General features: G+C 44.2%; 1 protein-coding gene across 2 annotated transcripts; it reads right to left on the bottom strand.

Moving 5' to 3' along the window:
* Positions 1 to 260: 260 nt before the first annotated feature.
* On the bottom strand, positions 261 to 19275 carry LOC121548420 (C-type lectin domain family 18 member A). Of its 2 annotated transcripts, XM_041859849.2 has the most exons (12): positions 19091 to 19275; positions 18555 to 18646; positions 9621 to 9851; positions 9268 to 9365; positions 9019 to 9140; positions 8315 to 8422; positions 8035 to 8127; positions 6795 to 6901; positions 6581 to 6710; positions 6342 to 6438; positions 5676 to 5767; positions 261 to 827 (listed from the first exon to the last, which is right to left on the bottom strand). In XM_041859849.2, exons 1-12 carry the CDS (start codon positions 19215 to 19217, stop codon positions 790 to 792), a joined length of 1335 nt encoding a protein of 444 aa, XP_041715783.1. In that variant the 5' UTR covers positions 19218 to 19275; the 3' UTR covers positions 261 to 789. The 2 variants fall into 2 exon arrangements, with proteins under 2 accessions (XP_041715783.1, XP_041715784.1); XM_041859850.2 differs by lacking the exon at positions 8315 to 8422.
* Positions 19276 to 21250: the final 1975 nt, after the last annotated feature.

The raw sequence follows: 21250 nt of genomic DNA on the forward strand, positions 1-21250 counted from the left end.
GGTCCATAGGGACTCCTGGACACTGTCTGTGATGTCACCTCAGAGACCTCAGAGATGCTCCCAACACACAGGAGTAAAACTGGCCTCTTCCCAAACTAGTCTAGAAAGACACACATCACACTGCCAAGTTCACAAACGATTCTGAACAAACAAACACTCAGATACTAGAACACAAAAGTTCCACTAAAAACCACACACACTCATGCTCACAAACACAGAGACCAATGGAATTATGCACTCTGTAGAAATACCCCAAAACACATTGTAGCAAACCGTTTTAATTCAGTTACTGGATGATTGAGAAAGCAGAGACAGTGGTGGTCATGGTACTGTACATTCAGTGCATTGGGGAGAATTGTACCATCAAACTGACAATGCAGGGAGGCAGTTATGGCAAACATCACAAATGAATCATAATTTAGCTAAGTCTGAGAAAATAATATGCAATACAAAAAAACTGTATAGTACAAAACACAGATTTGTGCTGCCATGGACCATCTACAGTAGAGCTCAAACTCTGTATTTTGGTTTGGAAGTTCTCCCATTGTATGCTTTTTTCCTGCACTGATTAGACAGGCCCAGTTCTGACCAGCAATAGCATATATGAGCAACAAGGGTTGGAGTGAAACACACTGGATGAAATAAAACCATTTCAAGTGGAACCATAGAGAATACATCTTCCCAGCTTCTGCTTCACACACACCCAGGCCGGGTACATCGAACGGCCCAAACGACCCATCTCCCCAGCACCTCCAATGCTGTGCTCTCCACCCTCGAGTGCCGAGTTCATCACCGGCCAACCTCCCACAGGGCAATGTGCTCTGGAGCTGTGGATGTATACACACACACACACACACACACACACACACACACACAGACAGACAGACAGACACAGAGGAGTAATAGAGACAGATAGAGTAGAGGGAATAAATGGTGTGGTTTGTATCCCAAATCCCCAGTAATCCTAGCTAGCGCTCCATTCAGACGTGACTGTGCAGAGGACATTAATATTCTACAACACAGCGGATGAGGCTAAGAATGGAGGAGCTTTTCTCTATAGACACATACCCATGCATGCACACCCACACACCACACAAACTGTACACACCCACGTGCACACCCACACATACTGTATACACCCACGTGCACACACACACCATACATACACAAGTGCAAACAAGCATGTACACACGCACACAAAACCAGTTCTTAGTAATCTCTCATTGGGCCTTGTTTTCATTACTACTGCAATGAGGGCCCAAAATGGAAGCTCCAACAGTCAAGGGGTAGGAGGGGAGCTAACAAACAGATGTGGTTGTAGCCTAAAACACAATTCCCATGCTGCAGAACACTGGATCAGTCACACCCCTACCTCTCTAATATATACACTACCGTTCAAAAGTTTGGGGTCACTTAGAAATGTCCTTGTTTTCGAAAGAAAAACATATTTTATGTCCATTAAAATAACATCAAATTAATCAGAAATACAATGTAGACATTGTTAATGTTGTAAATGGCTATTGTAGCTGGAAACTGCTGATTTTTTATGGAATATCTACATAGGCGTACAGAGGCCCATTATCAGCAACCATCAGTCCTGTGTTCCAATGGCACATAGTGTTTGCTAATCCAAGTTTATCATTTTAAAAGGCTAATTGATCATTAGAAAACCCTTTTGCAATTATGTTAGCACAGCTGAAAAATGTTGTGCTGATTAGAAATGCAATAAAACTGGCCTTCTTGAGACTAGTTGAGTATCTGGAGCATCAGCAATTGTGGGTTCGATTACAGGCTCAAAATGGCCAGAAACAAAGAACTTACTTCTGAAACTCGTCAGTCTATTCTTGTTCTGAGAAATGAAAGCTATTCCATGCGAGACATTGCCAAGAAACTGAAGATCTCGTACAACGCTGTGTACTACTCCCTTCACAGAACAGCGCAAACTGGCTCTACCCAGAATAGAAAGAGGAGTGGGAGGCCCCGGTGCACAACTGAGCAAGAGGACAAATACATTAGAGTGTCTAGTTTGAGAAATAGACGCCTCACAGGTCCTCAACTGGCAGCTTCATTAAATAGTACTCGCAAAACACCCGTCTCAACGTCAACAGTGAAGAGGCGACTCCGGGATGCTGACCTTCTAGGCAGAGTTGCAAAGAAAAAGCCATATCTCAGACTGCCCATCTTAATCTTTTATTTTTATTGGCCAGTCTGAGATATGGGTTTTCTTTGCAATTCTGCCTAGAAGGTCAGCATCCCGGAGTCGCCTCTTCACTGCTGACATTGAGAATGGTGTTTTGCGGGTACTATTTAATGAAGCTGCCAGTTCAGCCGTTTCCAGCTACAATAGCCATTTACAACATCAACAATGTCTATACTGTATTTCTGATTAATTTGATGTTATTTTAATGGACAAAAAAAATGCTTTTCTTTTGAAAACAATGACATTTCTAAGTGACCCCAAACTATGTATATGTGTACACTGGGGAGAACAAGTACTTGATACACTGCCGATTTTGCAGGTTTTCCTACTTACAAAGCATGTAGAGGTCTGTCATTTGTATCATAGGTACACTTCAACTGTGAGAGACGGAATCTAAAACAAAAATCCAGAAAATCACATTGTATGATTTTTAAGTAATTAATTTGCATGTTATTGCATGACATAAGTATTTGATCACCTACCAACCAGTAAGAATTCCGGCTCTCACAGACCTGTTAGTTTTTCTTTAAGAAGCCCTCCTGTTCTCCACTCATTACCTGTATTAACTGCACCTGTTTGAACTCGTTACCTGTATAAAAGACACCTGTCCACACACTCAATCAAACAGACTCCAACCTCTCCACAATGGCCAAGCCCAGAGAGCTGTGTAAGGACATCAGGGATAACGTTGTAGACCTGCACAAGGCTGGGATGGGCTACAGGACAATAGGCAAGAAGCTTGGTGAGAAGGCAACAACTGTTGGCGCAATTATTAGAAAATGGATGACGGTCAATCACCCTCGGTCTGGGGCTCCATGCAAGATCTCACCTCGTGGGGCATCAATGATCATGAGGAAGGTGAGGGATCAGCCCAGAACTACACGGCAGGACCTGGTCAATGACCTGAAGAGAGCTGGGACCACAGTCTCAAAGAAAACCATTAGTAACACACTACGCCGTCATGGATTAAAATCCTGCAGCGCATACAAGGTCCCCCTGCTCAAGCCAGCGCATGTCCAGGCCCGTCTGAAGTTTGCCAATGACCATCTGGATGATCCAGAGGAGGAATGGGAGAAGGTCATGTGGTCTGATGAGACGAAAATAGAGCTTTTTGGTCTAAACTCCACCCGCCGTGTTTGGAGGAAGAAGGATGAGTACAACCCCAAGAACACCATCCCAACCGTGAAGCATGGAGGTGGAAACATCATTCTTTTCTGCAAAGGGGACAGGACGACTGCACCGTATTGAGGGGAGGATGGATGGGGCCATGTATCGCGAGATCTTGGTCAACAACCTCCTTCCCTCAGTAAGAGCATTGAAGATGGGTCGTGGCTGGGTCTTCCAGCATGACAACGACCCGAAACACACAGCCAGGGCAACTAAGGAGTGGCTCCGTAAGAAGCATCTCAAGGTCCTGGAGTGGCCTAGCCAGTCTCCAGACCTGAACCCAATAGAAAATCTTTGGAGGGAGCTGAAAGTCCATATTGCCCAGCGACAGCCCTGAAACCTGAAGGATCTGGAGAAGGTCTGTATGGAGGAGTGGGCCAAAATCCCTGCTGCAGTGTGTGCAAACCTGGTCAAGACCTACAGGAAACGTATGATCTCTGTAATTGCAAACAAAGGTTTCTGTACCAAATATTAAGTTCTGCTTTTCTGATGTATCAAATACTTATGTCATGCAATAACATGCAAATGAATTACTTAAAAATCATACAATGTGATTTTCTGGATTTTTGTTTTAGATTCCGTCTCTCACAGTTGAAGTGTACCTATGATAAAATGACAGACCTCTACATGCTTTGTAAGTAGGAAAACCTGCAAAATCGGCAGTGTATCAAATACTTGTTCTCCCCACTGTTATATATATATATATATATATATATATATATATATATATATATATATATATATGTGTATATGTGTGTGTGTGTATATATATATATATATATATATATATACACACACACACACACACACACACACACACACAAAGACGCACATAGGCATACTCTGTATCTGGGTAACTGTGTGGACCCCTCAGGCTATCTGTGCTTTCCACTTATCATTTTATTGCCAATTAACAGAACACATCAATGCAGCTTCACAAATATACCTTCAAGGCGGTACGAGACTGTCTGTGTGTGTGTGTGTCTGTGTGTGTGTGTGTGTGTGTGTGTGTGTGTGTGTGTGTAGGGGAGCTATTAATCACAGTCAAATCCATTCATTTCACTCTTTGTTGCGCCAATGAATCTTTTGTTTTAGTTAGAGTGCTTGTGTAGAGGAGGGGGTTGAGTAAAACATGCTCCCCGCTAGTTCAGCTGTGTTCTCATGTGTTCTGTTTTCACCAGCCTTATCACTCCACTTCGAGCTCTGGTCCACACACACACACATACCCATACACACAGGCAAACACACACACACACACACACGTACCCACCCACCCACCCACCCACCCACCCACCCACACTCCTCTCCAATCCTCTTTACTGACCCCTCTCTACACAAAGGCCTCGCTCTCTAAGAAGAGAGAACCAATAGTTTTCCACCAATCGGCACCAGGAGATTAAGAGCTTTTAAACGGTGAGCTGTTAAAATGTCAGCCCAGCAACACTGCCTGCATTAGGACGGCCCTGGATGATCAATATGAGATTGCAGATCTCGCCACCTGCCTAGAACACACACAATTAAACAAAACCAAACAAACAATACAACCCCTCCTATTCTGACTCCATCACACGGATGAATTATAGGATTGAGAAATGTGTGTGTGAGTTTAGACACTTCGTGCCATTGTAGGCCTGACGTATATCGATCTCTAAAAGGCTCTTTATGAGGAGCCCTGAGTGCCATTGATTCCAACTGAGTGCATCATTACAATGTGTAGGCTGTGTCACACAGCCTCTCCCTCATAAACACAGACGTTAACACTGCACCCAGATCAGGAGTTAGGGCTGTGGTGTGTTTTTGTGTTCTCTGCTCTGGTTTTATACTGAACAATCACTTTGACTCCAGCATCCCTCAGCCAGAGACACCAGGTAAAAATGTAGGGTCCTGATGTCTTTCCCTTGCATGCTGATCTAAGGTCAGTTTTGAGTTTTCTGCTCTGATAGTGTTTGAACTCCTCTCTGTCAGTCAGTCTCTCTCTTACTCTGTTGACATGGTGATGTCCATGTCCAACAGGTGTTTAAAACACACAGCTCTCTCTCTCTCTCTCTCTCTCTCTCTCTCTCTCTCTCTCTCTCTCTCTCTCCTCTCTCTCTCTCTCTCTCTCTCTCTCTCTCTCTCTCTCTCTCTCTCTCTCTCTCTCTCTCTCTCTCTCTCTCTCTCTCTCTCTCTCTCTCTCTCTCTCTCTCTCTCTCTCTCTCTCTCTCTCTCTCTCTCTGAGAGTTTTAAGATATATCAGTGAATGCTACATCTAATGGTAATGAGTCTGGAGGACAGATTTCCTTGATTAGAATCTCTCTCTCTCTCTCACCGTATTGGCAGATGTATCGGTTTCGTGTTTTACAGCGCTGGTCGTTCCAGTTGAAGGCGCTGGATGCCTGCAACTCCACACAGTTCCCAAAGCTGCAGGGAGAAGACACGAGGGAGAAGACAGAGGGAGGAAGAGTGAGATGGAGAGAAGGGACACAGAGACATCTGGTGGTCAGACAGTAAAATGACAGTTCTGCTTTCAAACACTTCTCTCAGAGTAGCCTCAATGTCCAGGGCCCGTATCCACAAAGCATCTTAGAGAAGGAGTGCTGATCTAGGATCTGTCCATATAATGTTATTTATTATGATCTAAAAGGAAAAACTGATCCTGAATCAGCACTCCTACTCTGATATGCTTTGTGGGTACAGGCCCAGGCGTGAGATTATAATGTGAGATAATGTTTGGCTACGTGAGACTATACCTGTGTCCCACACAGTGTAGAATAACCATGATATTATAAATATGTTCATTCCAGTGAAAAATATAGTGGAGTCGCATTTGCAGTGCCTCATTCCACCTGCTTACTGTGTATTCTGACTACAATAATATCATTTTATGATTACCCACTGAACAATATGACACGATAATACAAAGCTATGATTTTTGTTACTATTATCATTAAGTTGTCAAAAGTTATGACTTGTAGTAACAAATAGTCTCTCTCACCCCTGATTGTCAGGCTGTCCAAAGGCGAAGCTGCTGTATGTTGGGATTTCTCCTGAGTCCCAGCGGAAAGAGTCCTTCAGAGGTTTATATGTCAGCCCTGGACACAATACACACAATCTTACAGGACGCTTATCCTTATTTCACCTTAACACATCTCAATGCTGCTCACACAAACTCCCAAAGGCAGTCTGTCAAAGCTATTTGGCTGTATGTAGAGAAGGACAGTGAAAATGATGTACCGATCCAGAAGTTGCATGTCTTAAAGTCGGGGTCTGTGACCTCGTTGCTGGTCTCCAGCTGGCTCAGGTAAAATGCCAGGATGTCCTGAACCTTCTGGTTGTGGATCTGGGCCAGAATCCCCCCTCGCTCCTGGGGTCCAAACACACAACACAACATGGGTTACACACACGCGTGCACACACACACACACACACACACACACACACACACTAACCTGACAGCGGGTCTTGGCTCGGTAGTAGGTGTCGGCCTCTGGAGACACCATGAAGCACTCTCCATCAATCCTCATGTCACAGCTGTGGAAGGGAAACTGCTGCTTCTCTACAGAAACATAAGCAACACACATTAGGCCTCAGTAAAGGAGACAACAGGCACTGACCATCCATCTTGGCTCAAACTCAGTGTACAGACTACAGTCCATTCTGGTCACAATAAACACTATGACCTTTAATCATTTAGATTTGCTCACCTCCTGCGTCCTCTCTCCTCCATCCTCTCTCACCTCCTTTTGAAAACTTCAAAGTTAATCGAGGAGAGTCGGCGAGCAGAGTGAACGTGGATGAAAATGCGCACGCTTGAAATGAGACAGTCCTTCTCCACTCGCGTGTCATTAGGCAAATTACGTTTAAAGTAATCACAACAATTTAAGTTAGTTGTGGAAGATATTTTATAGGTAAAACAATAAGTAGCATATTGTTTTTAAACGTGTGCATGTTCTTAGTCTCTGACAAAACAAAAGCTGATTCAAAGGGGGTGTGACAGATTTCTAAACTCTTCCGTGGTAGGATACACGAGTATCCTCAATGAAAGGTGGCTATCGAGGAGGGGAGGACACTCTTCCTACTAACGAATTGACACACTGCTCGACCACTCGTCCACTTATCGGTTTCCAGGTCAAGGAGGAGAGAGGATGGAGAAGAGAGGACGGAGGAGAGAGGACGGAGGAGAGAGGACGGAGGAGAGAGGATGGAGGAGAGAGGATGGAGAAGAGAGGACGGAGGAGAGAGGACGGAGGAGAGAGGACGGAGAAGAGAGGACGGAGGAGAGAGGATGGAGAAGAGAGGACGGAGGAGAGAGGACGGAGGACGGAGGAGAGAGGATGGAGAAGAGAGGACGGAAGACGGTCTGAGATACATATGGCTTGATAACACAATAAACATTGGAATTCATACTGCCTCAAACTAGCAGATACAACTTGAATCTAATCAGGCTGAAGCTTAATAGAAAAGAGGGTGCATTGGCTTAGACCCAGTGATGATAGGATTCTGGTTCATTCTGGTTTAAAGTAATGGTGAAACAATAGTGCTTTGGCTACATACACGTATTCCCACCAGGGTTGGGGTCACTTCCATTTCAATTAAAAAAGTAAAGAATTGGAATTGGAATTTCAGTGTACTTATTGAATTGAAATGGAATTGACCCCAACCCTGATTCCCTTACACATACACACTCACCTGCACACTCAGCACCCCCATAACCAACATCACACTTGCAGGAGCACTCCTCTTCCTTGTAGCGGCCGTGCACACACTTCACACTGCAGCGCACTGAAACACACACACACAGTCACACACACACTCACACACACACAGTCACACACAGTATATCGACCACGATGCACCCACAGAGATCCCTGAACACACACACTGCAGAGCATGGCTAGACAGCCACACAGAGACAATAATGACTGTAGTAGACTGTCAGACTGGTAAACACAGGCACATAGACTGGTACCCTGACAGAATCGCCCGGTGAACCCAGGTCCACAATGACACTGGCAAGAGGAGACGTTCAGACGACCATGCTGCCCACAGCTCATACGACATGGGTTCCTGGGGGTCTCTGGAACACACACTTTTTTCCATGAATACATTTAGACTCCAGTTTGTGCTTGTTCTCTGACAAGGCCATCATTGCATGGTAAGTGGTTAAGTGTTGGCTATACTGTTAAACCGGATTAAGTGAAAACCCCTTCACATGACAATACTTTCAGTGTGGAGAAAAATACACTTAATGTCTTTGGCTCAAAATAGATAATGAACTGTCATCCTCAATAGAGATGATACGTCGCTTTTAGTGCACTAAAGAGCTTCTAAGACAAAAATCTGTAGAGAACAGAGTTGGTTGAAATTGTTGAAATAAATACTACTTTGAGTAAGGAACAGCTAACATGATTAAAATCACAAAAAAATTCACATATTTAAAGGTAGACTCAGCAATATGGGTGAATTTCCGCAACAACTAAGAGCTTTGAAGTGCGAGGCTAAACTTCTCAGCTGTTTTGGTCCCGTGGCTACCATGCTGTAACAGCATGAAGCAAACCCATGCACATGCACAGATACTGTGTGTGACTGTGAGAGCAAAGCCTTGCATCTCGCTCATCGCAATATCTGCTCGTGGCACCTTTAATGAATGAGAGTGTTCTCTATGGTTCTCACCACACAGTCCTCCCACATGGTCCCACAGTCTGAAGCAGCCTGACATGGAAGAGGTGCAGAGAGTACAAGAGAAACCAGCCTTATAGGGCACCACCAACCTCCCATTCACCTCCCAGTTACCCCTGCAGAGAGACATATATCACACACATGTATACGTGTACGCACATGTACGCAAACACACACACACTAAGGCTGAGTACTAAAACAGGAGGAGAAGTCTGACATCAGGTAAATTAGGAGTGTTCTTACCCAGGGGAGTATGCACAGACAAACAGTTCCCAGAGAGCATCACCCCTCAGACACAACTGTCTGGCACAGCCCACATTACTGGAGGTAGCCCACACCAACTACAGCAGAGACAGACAGAGACAGAGACAGACACACAGACACAGACACAGACACAGACACAGACAGAGTTAGAGAGAAACAGAGTGAGAGAGGGAATATATTGGCGACATCAATGTATTGGCAAGTGGGCAACACAAACTCAATCACACCAATTACTCAAATTGAGTTGAGAGTTGAATTGAGACTTCTTGTTTTGACACAAAGTTACTTAGGGTTGCTGCACAGTTAACAGATCCAGGACTGTTAACCATTACCTGTGTGTAGTGTTGGCACGTAGCATTCTCTCTGCATTGCCCACTCAGGTACATGTAGTCCCGCCCTTCCTCGAACCATGAGTGAATGACCTCAGCAAATGAGGTGGTGGCATGGACTGAGTGATGGGTGTTCCAACCAATGTGGCGGAGCTGTTGGTCCTGAGGAGAGGGGTCTGTGTGGCAAGACTCCGCCCTCTCCTGGGCAAGTAGGACCAGCTTCTCACTCCAATCCTACAGATATGGGGAAGGGGGAGGAGACAACACACACACACACATTTAAACAAATAGAATGAGGAACTACCTTCCCATGACTGCGGGTGACAGACCGACTTCCTCTCTTTGTGACCTGAATGGCCCTTTTTCAGGGACACATTTTGCTTTTGGGACATGCCATGTCAGGCTCTCCATTTAGCCTCCTATTGTTAATGTTCACTGACAAGGTTTCTTCTGAAGACTTAGTCACAGAGCTCTGGAAATCTATAGCCTAAAATGGATACAGTATTTGGGCAGGGGCTGATGGGGAGATCGATAAAAAGACAGACTGTGTGGGAGTATAGGAGAGAAAGAAAGAAAGAAAGTTTGTTATATAAGCACAGACCATGGCATAGTGACTGCTGCTCTGCCAGCTGACCATTAGGTCACTGAGTACACTATCTCATCCTCATAGGTCTTAAATAGATGAACAACAGCAAGTTTGCTATGCATCGCTAAGGGCCAGCAGAGGCCATGTGATGGTACCTGATCTTAAACAGGACAGTCCTAAATAAACTACACAGTCAGGATGGTGAACAGCGAACACCATGGGAGGCTGAAAGGTGATCTCTGCTTTCAAAACTGGTGCACTTGGGGGAGGATTACAGCTAAGCAAGGTGGCCTACTCACTGCCCTATGAAAGGAGAGACAGAGACACTGGTGGAGTGGGATGGAGGGGGGAGAGAAGTAAGGGGAGTTGGAGAAGGGGTCGTGGAGTGTAGGGGGAAATGGGGGGTGGGGAGTAGGGGGCCAGAGGTGGGACAGTCTGGACGGGTCAGTGTCCTTTAATCATGCCCTGGTCTGGTGAGAGGTGCGTGTCTCCAAAGTGGAGGGATCAGATGAAACCCCAACGTCACACACCTATTAACATTCTCTGCTCTCCTGGCACAGAGCCTGCTACAACATAGATAGACTCACAGGGTTGTTTTTAAAGACATAGTACAGTCAGAGACATGATGGGCCTGTCAGTATCAAGTACAGAGTTGGGATATCCGCCCACTAAAGAGACACAAGGCACTGAGACAGATGAACAACTGAGTGTCTAAACAGTGTCCCAGTAGACACATTTATAATCATACAGTGCATTCGGAATTTACCCAGACCCCTTGACTTTTGACACATTTTGTTACTTGACAGCCTTATTCAAAAAAAAAAAGAAGTGTATTTTATCCCCTCATCAATCTACACATAATACCCCATAATGAAAAAGCAAAAACAGGTTTTTAGAAATTTTAGCAAATTTATAAAAAATTTACCTGAGGATAGATTACTGTGTTCTTTGGGACCTTCAATGCTGCAGAAATTGTTTGGTACCCTTCCCCAGATCTGTGCCTCAACACAATCCTGTCTCGGAGCTCTACGGACAGTTCCCTCGATCTCATGGCTTGGTTTTAGCTCTGACATGCACTGTCAATTGTGGGACCTTATATAGACAGGTGTGTGCCTTTCCAAATCATGTCCAATCAATTGAATTTACCACAGGTGGACTCCAATCAAGTTGTAGACACATCTCAAGGATGATCAATGGAAACAGGATGCACCTGAGCTCAATTTCAAGTCTCATAGCAAAGAGTCTGAATACTTATGTAAATAAGGTATCTGTTTTGTATTTTTAATACATTTGCAAACATTTCGGCAGACCTGTTTTTTGTGTAGATTGATGAGGATTTTTATTTATTTAATCCATTTTAGAATAAGGCTGTAACGTAACAAAATGTGGAGGTCAAGAGGTCTGAATACTTTCCGAATGCACTGTATAAGCAACAAATAAACCGTGTGGATTCCTCTGTTTTGCTGATAAGGAACTGATGAGGCAGTGGTTGTCACTCATTGGCTAAGCCGTTTGACCCCTGTCTCGTCTTGTGCGCGTCGAGTGGTAGCAGAATGTCTCCGCTCAGCGTGAGCCGCCCCGGCAACCGCAGCCAGTTACCGTGGAGACAGCTGTCAGTACTCAGGACCCGAGCGTGAAAGGGGGGTGTTTCCGCATTAGCCGTTTCACGGCTAGAAGGGGTCCTGTTTCAGAGATGGGGAGAGGGGAGAAAGTGGGAGGAAAGAGGGAGGGAGGGAGAGAGGGTATCCTGGCACACATCAGTGGGATGTCATGCAAAGCTATCCGACTCCCACTCGCTCTTCAGAGAGATCTAAAAGTTAGCCAGGCCGTCAACATTCAACCATCTCTCCTTTTCACTGACCCCCGTCTCTTCCCCTTCACCATTACAACACCCCCCACCTGTCTCATCTTTCCACACCTTCTCAACGTTGCTCCTCAGAGATACTGCCAGCCTTCCATCACCTTGAGAGGACCCCCACACAAACAGACTTGTCTCCCTCTCCAGACCACTCCTGTCCTACTGATAGCCACAGCTCACAGCCTGCCTGTGTGTGCTCAGCAGAGCTCACAGCTGGTGTTTTCACCTGAATGTGTGTTATATAAAAACACCCCCCTTAGAGAGGAGCCAGAATGAGACAGCCAAACAAATCAGTGTAATTTCCTCCACAGTGGCTTCAAATGGGTACACTGAGGGGTGAAAAGAGGTGAGTTTTCATCTTGTCACATTTTAAGTTAATCTTCCTCTGGCACATTTGTGTTCATATTTAAGGCCCTTCTAAAAGGGAACACTGTCCAGTTTGTCAATTATTCAACTTTGCAGTGAAGTAAGATATCCTCAATACTCAGAAACACTAATTGGAGCCATTTGTTTCAATTTATTAAGGAATAGACCTACTAAAACTCAGATGAAGGTCTTATGACTGACACATGAAAACATTGGGGCGCATACAACTGGCCCAGTGTACGGGAGTATGCATGCCATACTATAAAGAACTTGAAAAGGATGGTATTGCTTCCTGTAGGACTAACTTCATCATTAGCACTATTTCCTCGTCGTATAATATTTGTTGTTGTTTGATGAATGGAGGCATGTCCAGATGTCAGGTGAGTGACATTAGTTATGTGTCGAGCAGAGCAGCTAATTAAGAGTCTGTGCTAAGCCCCCTTTGAGCACATTGTTCCCTCCGTCCCTCTGATGTCCTCTAGTCAAAATCATAAGCGCACGCTTTGATGCCACCAGAGGGGAGCAGGGTCACCGGTCAAGTCCCCTTCTTGAATATTCCATTTTTACATCACAATGCATCAGTGCAAGGAATTAAATAACTACAGGAGTGAAGCAACGACCAGACATAGGAATATGTTTAGTATTACTCTGTTATGGTCCGTAAAGTCAACAACTTATATCTGAGGATATGACGTTGGCAAGGAGTGTAGTCCATAAAATAAGCCAAGACAGCACAGAGCTTTTTATAGCAAAGTGACAGTCAGCAGGAACACTGTTTCCCAGGCGATGTTTTCATGCCCACTCAAAACTGTTTTTTAGCCGTGGGATTCCTCAGCTAAGTGGAGACATTAAGTGGGTTGAACTTTGACTTAAAGTACTGTAAATTACTTAGCTACAGACACACACATAGCCTATACACTTTCTCTCACACATACCCAGCAGGCAAAACTTGAAATTACGTCATTACAACGAGAAAACTAGTTTCTGCAATGAGTAGATGTAAAACAAACGCCTCCCTCTCATGTCTTACACCCCAAAAAAATACCTCATTTCCATTTCTGTATTTGAAGCTAAGTACCTCCTATTCTCAGACAGGCTTCCCCAGCCCTAGGTGAACCCCCAGAGGGCATGGACTGAGTACAGAAAGAGAAGAGCCTCATTTGTGAAACTTTGTGAAGCGCTGCTCTTTTATCTCCTGAAGAGAAGAAGCGAGAGAAGAGGGAGGCTGCAGGGCCACACTATAATCTCTTTACTGACACAATCAGACAGCGCTTCCCCACGCCTGCTGCCCTGCCTGGGCGGAAATTCCTCAAAGAGAATCACAAACGCAGCTAAAGCCCTGAGCCTTTTAAACGTTTATCAGTAAAGCTTCTTAATATGCTTCTTCAGCTCGCCCGGGATTCCTCCATCGGCCTTCGCAGGCAAATTACCTGTAATACCACAGTCCTGAATGCAGCATGATAATATCCTCATCCTCTTTTTCCGATTATGTGTTATCAGCTATGTGCAGTTTGCCGATGCTGAGCAGCAGTCTAGGAACTCTGCTCTATCTGTATTAATGGGCTTTGAGAACGCAATCTATGATTAGTGATGGTTTTGGACAAAGCGGCCATTAGGCCTCTAGGACATACACTATTCAATCCCACCGTTGTGTGTTTCATTATCCACTGACTGATTGTCCTCTGTCTTCGTTTGTCCTCATGCAATGTAAGCAAAGGGAGATAAGAATAGCACAGTAATAGATGGGTTTAGATATGGAGAAAATGCCCAGTGGTTCTCATTGAGTCAACAGGAGGATTATCATTGGAGGCTTGTAACACATGGGTGTTGTTTCATGCTTCACAGTGCCCACCCATACTACTCACTCACTCCTTGGGCAACATGCTTGTTTTGTCTCGCTTTATCTGAGTGTTTAAGTGGAAATCATGAGACTATCTCTGAGACCATTAGTCTGCATTACCTCATCAGTGATAAAACCTACCACTTCTTCTGATCTCACTCCTTGTTCAATTAAGTTAAATTAAGATTCATTTACAGTGCCTTCAGAAAGTATTCACACCCCTTTACTTTTTTCCATATTTTGTTGTGTTACAGCCTGAATTTAAAATGGATTAAATTGATATATTTTTTTCACTGGCCTACACACAATACCCCATAATTAAAAAAATATTAATAATTACAAATGAAAAGCTGAAATGTCTTGAGTCAATAAATATTCAACCCCTTTGTTATGGCAAGCCTAAATAAGTTTCGGAGTAAAAATGTGCTTAACAAGTCACATAATAAGTTGCATGGACTCACTCTGTGTGCAATAGTATATAACATGATTTTTGAATGACTACCTCTTCTCTGTACCCCACACATACAATAATCTGTGAAGTCCCTCAGTTGAGCAGTGAATTTCAAACTCAGATTCAACCACAAAGATCAGGGAGGTTTTCCAATGCCTCACAAAGAAGGGCACCTATTACATTTACATTTTACATATTTAGCAGACGCTCTTATCCAGAGCGACTTACAGTTAGTGAGTGCATACATTTTCATACTGGCCCCCCGTGGGAAACGAACCCACAACCCTGGCTTGCAAGCGCCATGCTCTACCAACTGCGCTACAGGGGGGGCCTAGATGGGTAAAAATAAAAAAGCATGGTGAAGTTATTAATTACACTTTGGATGGTGTATCAATACACCCGTCACTCCAAAGATACAGGCTTCCTTCCTAACTCAGATCCCGGAGAGGAAGGAAACCACTCAGGGATTTCACCATGAGGCCAATGGTGACATTAAAACAGTTACAGAGTTTAATGGCTGTGATAGGAGAGAACTGAGGATGGAACAACAACATTGTAGTTACTCCACAATACTAACCTAATTGACAGAGTGAAAAGAAGGAAGCCTGTACAGAATAAAAATACTCCAAAACATGTTTGCAACAAGGCAACAACAACAACAAGGCTCTAAAGTGGACCCCAGGAAGAATAGCTGCTGCTTTTGCATCAGCTAATGGGGATCCTAATAAAATACCAAATACCAAAGTAGTACTGCAAAAAATGTGTCAAAGCAATTCACTTTTTGTCAGGACAATAACCTAAAACATAAAGCCAAATCTGCACTGGAGTTGCTTACCAAGAAGACAGTGAATGTTCCTGAGTGGCCGAGTTACAGTTTTACCTTAAATCTACTTGAAAATCTATGGCAAGACTTGGAAATAGCTGTCTAGCAATCAATAACAACCAATTTGACAGAGCTTGAATAATTTTGAAAAGAATAATAGGCAAATATTGCACAATCCAGGTGTGGAGAGCTCTTAGAGAGTTACCCAGCAAGAGAGCCGCCAAAGGTGCTTCTACAAAGTAGTGACTCAGGGGTGTGAATACTTATTTTCAATAAATTCGCAAACATTTCTAAAAACATGTTTTCACTTTGCCATTATAGGGTAGATGGGTGAGAGAGAAAAAATATATTTAATCCCTTTTGAATTCAGGCTGTAACACAACAAAATGTGGAACAAGTCAAGGGGTATGAACACTTTCTGAAGCACTGTATATAACTAGTCACTGTAGTTTTCACGTGACTCATCAGTCTGCGGGCTAACAATGATTCTAACAGTGAGGAAACCCTAAATCTATCTGAGCCACCAGGTAGGAACTGCCATTGACTTCATCTACACACACTGATATAACATCTATCCTGCCTGTTAGTTTGAGTAGAAACAGAGAGATGCAGTATGTAATCCCCCTGGTCCCTAACAGATATACGTATCTCAGAGCCACAGGGACAGATCCCAGAGCCACCCCAAACAGTGTTTATGGCCTTCAGCATTAACACCCAGACAGAGACAGCACCATACAGAACAGCTGTGGTGTCAGTGCCCCTGTGACTGGAACATGCAGTGCGTACATTAACACACTGATCCCCACTGTCACTCACTGTTGGGGATATCAACGTTTCAACAGAAGATACCCTGTGAGAAATCTCTGGTGTCGCTGCCTTTGTTTAGTTGTTAGAGATGGGGAAATGGGGATACCCTCAGAGAGGGAGGAACTGTGACTACTTTGGAGGATCCGATTTCAACTGATCTGTATAGTACCTTTGGATATAAAATATAAATGTGTTATAAATCATGGATCAAATGGGGGGCCTTTACCGAGGGCTCGGTTAACCAAGAGACAGACTCCGTGACAAACTGTCATTGTCAAACACACACACACACACGGATTGGGAGCATGGGAAAGAGCACAGGGGAGGGTTTCTGGCAGGGCTCTATTTCAGGTGACCTTGGTGTCCAGCAAGCAGCAGCAGCCATGTAACTCAGTGATGAGTTTCAATGGGGCAAGCCTGCATGGCAGCACGGCAGTCGGCAGAGTTACAGTGAGGGAAAAAAGTATTTGATCTCCTTCTGATTTTGTACGTTTGCCCACTAACAAAGAAATGATCAGTCTATAATTTTAATGGTAGGTTTATTTGAACAGTGAGAGACAGAATAACAACAACAAAATCCAGAAAAACGCATGTCAAAAATTGTATACATTGATTTACATTTTAATGAGGGAAATAAGTATTTAACCCCTCTGCAAAACATGACTTAGTACTTGGTGGCAAAACCCTTGTTGGCAATCACAGAGGTCAGACGTTTCTTGTAGTTTGCCACCAGGTTTGCACACATCTCAGGAGGGATTTTGTCCCACTCCTCTTTGCAGATCTTCTCCAAGTCATTAAGGCTTCGAGCCTGACGTTTGGCAACTCGAACCTTCAGCTCCCTCCACAGATTTTCTATGGGATTAAGGTTTGGAGACTGGCTAGGCCACTCCAGGACCTTAATGTGCTTCTTCTTGAGCCACTCCTTTGTTGCCTTGGCCGTGTGTTTTGGGTCATTGTCATGCTGGAATACCCATCCACGACCCATTTTCAATGCCCTGGCTGAGGGAAGGAGGTTCTCACCCAAGATTTGACGGTACATGGCCCCGTCCATCGTCCCTTTGATGCGGTGAAGTTGTTCTCTTCCCTTAGCAGAAAAACACCCCCAAAGCATAATGTTTCCACCTCCATGTTTGACGGTGGGGATGGTGTTCTTGGGGTCATAGGCAGCATTCCTCCTCCTCCAAACACGGCGAGTTGAGTTGATGCCAAAGAGCTCCATTTTGGTCTCATCTGACCACAACACTTTCACCCAGTTCTCCTCTGAATCATTCAGATGTTCATTAGCAAACTTCAGACGGGCATGTATATGTGCTTTCTTGAGCAGGGGGACCTTGCGGGCGCTGCAGGATTTCAGTCCTTCACGGCGTAGTGTGTTACCAATTGTTTTCTTGGTGACTATGGTCCCAGCTGCCTTGAGATCATTGACAAGATCATCCCGTGTAGTTCTGGGCTGATTCCTCACCGTTCTCATGATCATTGCAACTCCACGAGGTGAGATAATTGCATGGAGCCCCAGGCCGAGGGAGATTGACAGTTATTTTGTGTTTCTTCCATTTGCGAATAATCGCACCAACTGTTGTCACCTTCTCACCAAACTGCTTGGTGATGGTCTTGTAGCCCATTCCAACCTTGTGTAGGTCTACAATCTTATCCCTGACATCCTTGGAGAGCTCTTTGGTCTTGGCCATGGTGGAGAGTGGAATCTGATTGATTGGTTGCTTCTGTGGACAGGTGTATTTTATACAGGTAACAAACTGAGATTAGGAGCACTCCCTTTAATAGTGTGCTCCTAATCTCAGCTCGTTACCTGTATAAAAGACACCTGGGAGCCAGAAATCTTTCTGATTGAGAGGGGGTCAAAAACGTATTTCCCTCATTAAAATGCAAATCAATTTATATAACATTTTTTACATGCGTTTTTCTGGATTTTTTGTTGTTGTTATTCTGTCTCTCACTGTTCAAATAAACCTACCATTAAAATTATTGACTGATCATTTCTTTCAGTGGGCAAACCTACAAAACCAGCAGGGGATCAAATACTTTTTTCCCTCACTGTACATTTGCTTACAGCTCCGGGTAGAAGCTGCCCTTATAGAGCTAGGACCAGCCTATCCTCCCCAATTAGACGGGCAGACAAACAGACAAACAGACAGACAGACTGACACACACACAAGAAATGTAATGAAAGGCAGGCAAGGCAACTAACCATTTTTTGCATGTTAGCAGCCATGGGGGTGACCCGGCTGCGCAGCCTATTGTGCTGTGTGACAATCAGAAAATGCTCCTTCACCCCAAGTCCTGGAATAAAGAAAAGCACACAATTATTTAGGACAGGTCCCCATGGCAATGGAATGCAAGTGTCTGTAAGGGGGGAAAGGGGGTTGGCTGAAAGTTCTGTTGATACAGTAGCACTCCACAACATTAGGACAGTGTATATCCACAGTCTGTATATGCGACAGGACATACACATTTGTTTCGCCTATCATTGGAGAACAAATATCTCTCTAATGTTTAGGTCTAATATAGCCTTCCTGTTGTATCTGCTGCTAAAGTAAATGACATCGCACAGTGAAATATTCTGCATTAATTAGAATAGTTTGAGGATTCTTTGCAAGGCATATAGAAAGCACGAAGTCCCTCCCTATACTGTATCATCTTATATTGCGTGCATCCGCCACCCTGCTGTTTTCCCCTGACCGGTGCTGAGCCGAACAACACACAACAGGCGACGCGCGCTCTTACCGCTCTCAGGTGAATAAGCGTGGCCCGGTTTCTCCGTGATTATCCTATTCGAGCGGGTGCTGTACAGGGTCTGGAGGTTCACCATGAAAAACAGAAGCAGACACGAGGGTCGCGTTTGAGACCCCATGGCTACTGAAGTAAATAGTGTCAAGTACTCTAACTCCTTGCGGACAAGTAGCTCCCTCTTTAACCCTCCTCTTCTCTCTCTCTCTTTCTCTCGCACTCACTCTCTCTCTCCCCTCCCACGAGTTGTCAACCTTTTGCAACTGTTCTTATCCACTCACGCGCACACATTTGGCCCAAGCCACTCTGGCTACTCAAACTTTAATTGAATGAATGATACACGATCAGCGATAAACAAGGACAACCACATTTCTAAAAACTTGGCTGAGCTTTGTTTCAACCACACAGTATTGAGTCTCATATGTGAAAATGTTTCGTCTGTTCCTCAATGTTGTAAATGTCAACTATTCCCAAGGAAAATTAAGTGAGACAATTAAACTCAATCAAGTAGTTTACAGAGAATATAGGCCTACCATAACGGACTATATCTGTGAAACTTAGTTTTACATGAAATAATGTAGGCTGATGTATAGCCTAGGTAAAACAATCAAGAAAAATTTTATGAAAAGCCAAAGGTGACTGTCAGTAGACATAGCTGAGTGATCCCAGCTTTGGTGTAGGGCAAGCTATAGACAACAGTGGGCTACATCCGTGTTAGCAAGTCAATTACTGTAACCTAAACGCTTTATAAACAACAGATACAGTACTTGAGAGATAGACAAGAAGCCCAAACCAAGCAGACATCAGTGCCACTGATCCATGAGAATAACATCTCCAACTTCTACAGACTCACAATGAAAATATTTATGTTTCACTGAAGGCCACAGACATAACAAATATCTGACATGTGGCACAATCTTTTTTTCCACAATCTTTTTTTCAGTGCAGGTTTTCCAAAGAACAGATATTGTGTGTGTGTGTGTGTGTGTGTGTGTGTGTATTTGATGAGACTGGGCCCAATTACTGGCATTTCAGTCCTAACTATGGCACTGATTTGGAGAAACCTGCACCGCTTGTCCTATTCCCTCAGGATAGGTAACTATAGTGATTGCAGGGTGTAGCGCTGAAAGAAATTACTCAGTCTGCCTTTATGCAATAGTGGGTAACACTGTGAGAGAGACCAAATAATCCGAGGTTTTCCTATGCCAGCTTTATATGGCTAATCTCTGCAAACACAGACTACAGCTATAGAATGAGAGAAGTTTCAATAATCAGCAATGCTCACACACCATGAAGAGAAATCCCACCCATCTTTTTAAACATGAATCCTTTGTTACGTAGTGATCTACTACAGCAGTAGATCCCCACAAAGGTAGCAAGACAATATAATCACCACAGTGAAACTATGAAACGTCTGCTGAACAGAAGAGTTCTGATACCCAATCATTCTCGAATCATCACATCAAAACCCAACTTTTCCAACTATACCCCCTGCCGCATGACACGCAAACAGCACATCAAATGTCTTGCCCATTAGTAGCGAATAACTGGCATAAATGTAATCAAAAACGACATTTCACAATAGATCCCTCCAAACTTGAGTCTTCTCAAGACTCTATGATTTCATTTGAGGGTTTATACTGTATGTGTGTGTTCCCCACAGAAACCCAAGGACAGGGGGTATGGGGTGTATATTGGGGAACCAGTTTCAACAGAACCTCAACTAGCTGTACTGTTCTGCTTCTCATTACAGAAGGATCTCACAGGATTGAGAGCCATCTCGTGTTTCTGTATTAAATTCTCAAAGATATAAAAGAACAGACATTGTGGATTGGATTGAGACCCCCATGCAGTGAGGCGCCAATCAGTCACGAACCACTCACTGGTCATGGGCTATCAATTCTACATGCTGCTCTCTTCCCATTATCCTCCCATAGTGACATCACCTACTAGGATTAGGGAAGGTACTGTAGTAGCGCTGAGTCACCTCAGTGAATAGGACAGAGATTCAGACATGGGGGTGATGCTTACTCTGCATTGCTTACATCACATCCTGGGCCTAGTGAAGGGCTTTCAGTGGGATGGGGTACTGTACATGGGTGAGTAGGTGGGTGGGTGGTAGTGGGGAAGTTACTGTTGTGTGACTGTTGTCTTCAG

Source organism: Coregonus clupeaformis, unplaced genomic scaffold (genome assembly GCF_020615455.1).
Source record: "Coregonus clupeaformis isolate EN_2021a unplaced genomic scaffold, ASM2061545v1 scaf0385, whole genome shotgun sequence".
NCBI lineage: Eukaryota > Metazoa > Chordata > Actinopteri > Salmoniformes > Salmonidae > Coregonus > Coregonus clupeaformis.

Excerpts from the sequence above, each read along its gene's own strand:
- LOC121548420 (XM_041859849.2), bottom strand. The coding sequence starts at position 19,217 with ATGGGGTCTCAAACGCGACCCTCGTGTCTGCTTCTGTTTTTCATGGTG. Across the intron at positions 9,852-18,554 it reads CTGCTAACATGCAAAAAATG|GATTGGAGTGAGAAGCTGGT; the intron begins GTTAGTTGCCTT and ends CCATATCTGTAG. Across the intron at positions 6,902-8,034 it reads TGGGGGTGCTGAGTGTGCAG|AGAAGCAGCAGTTTCCCTTC; the intron begins GTGAGTGTGTAT and ends ATGTTTCTGTAG.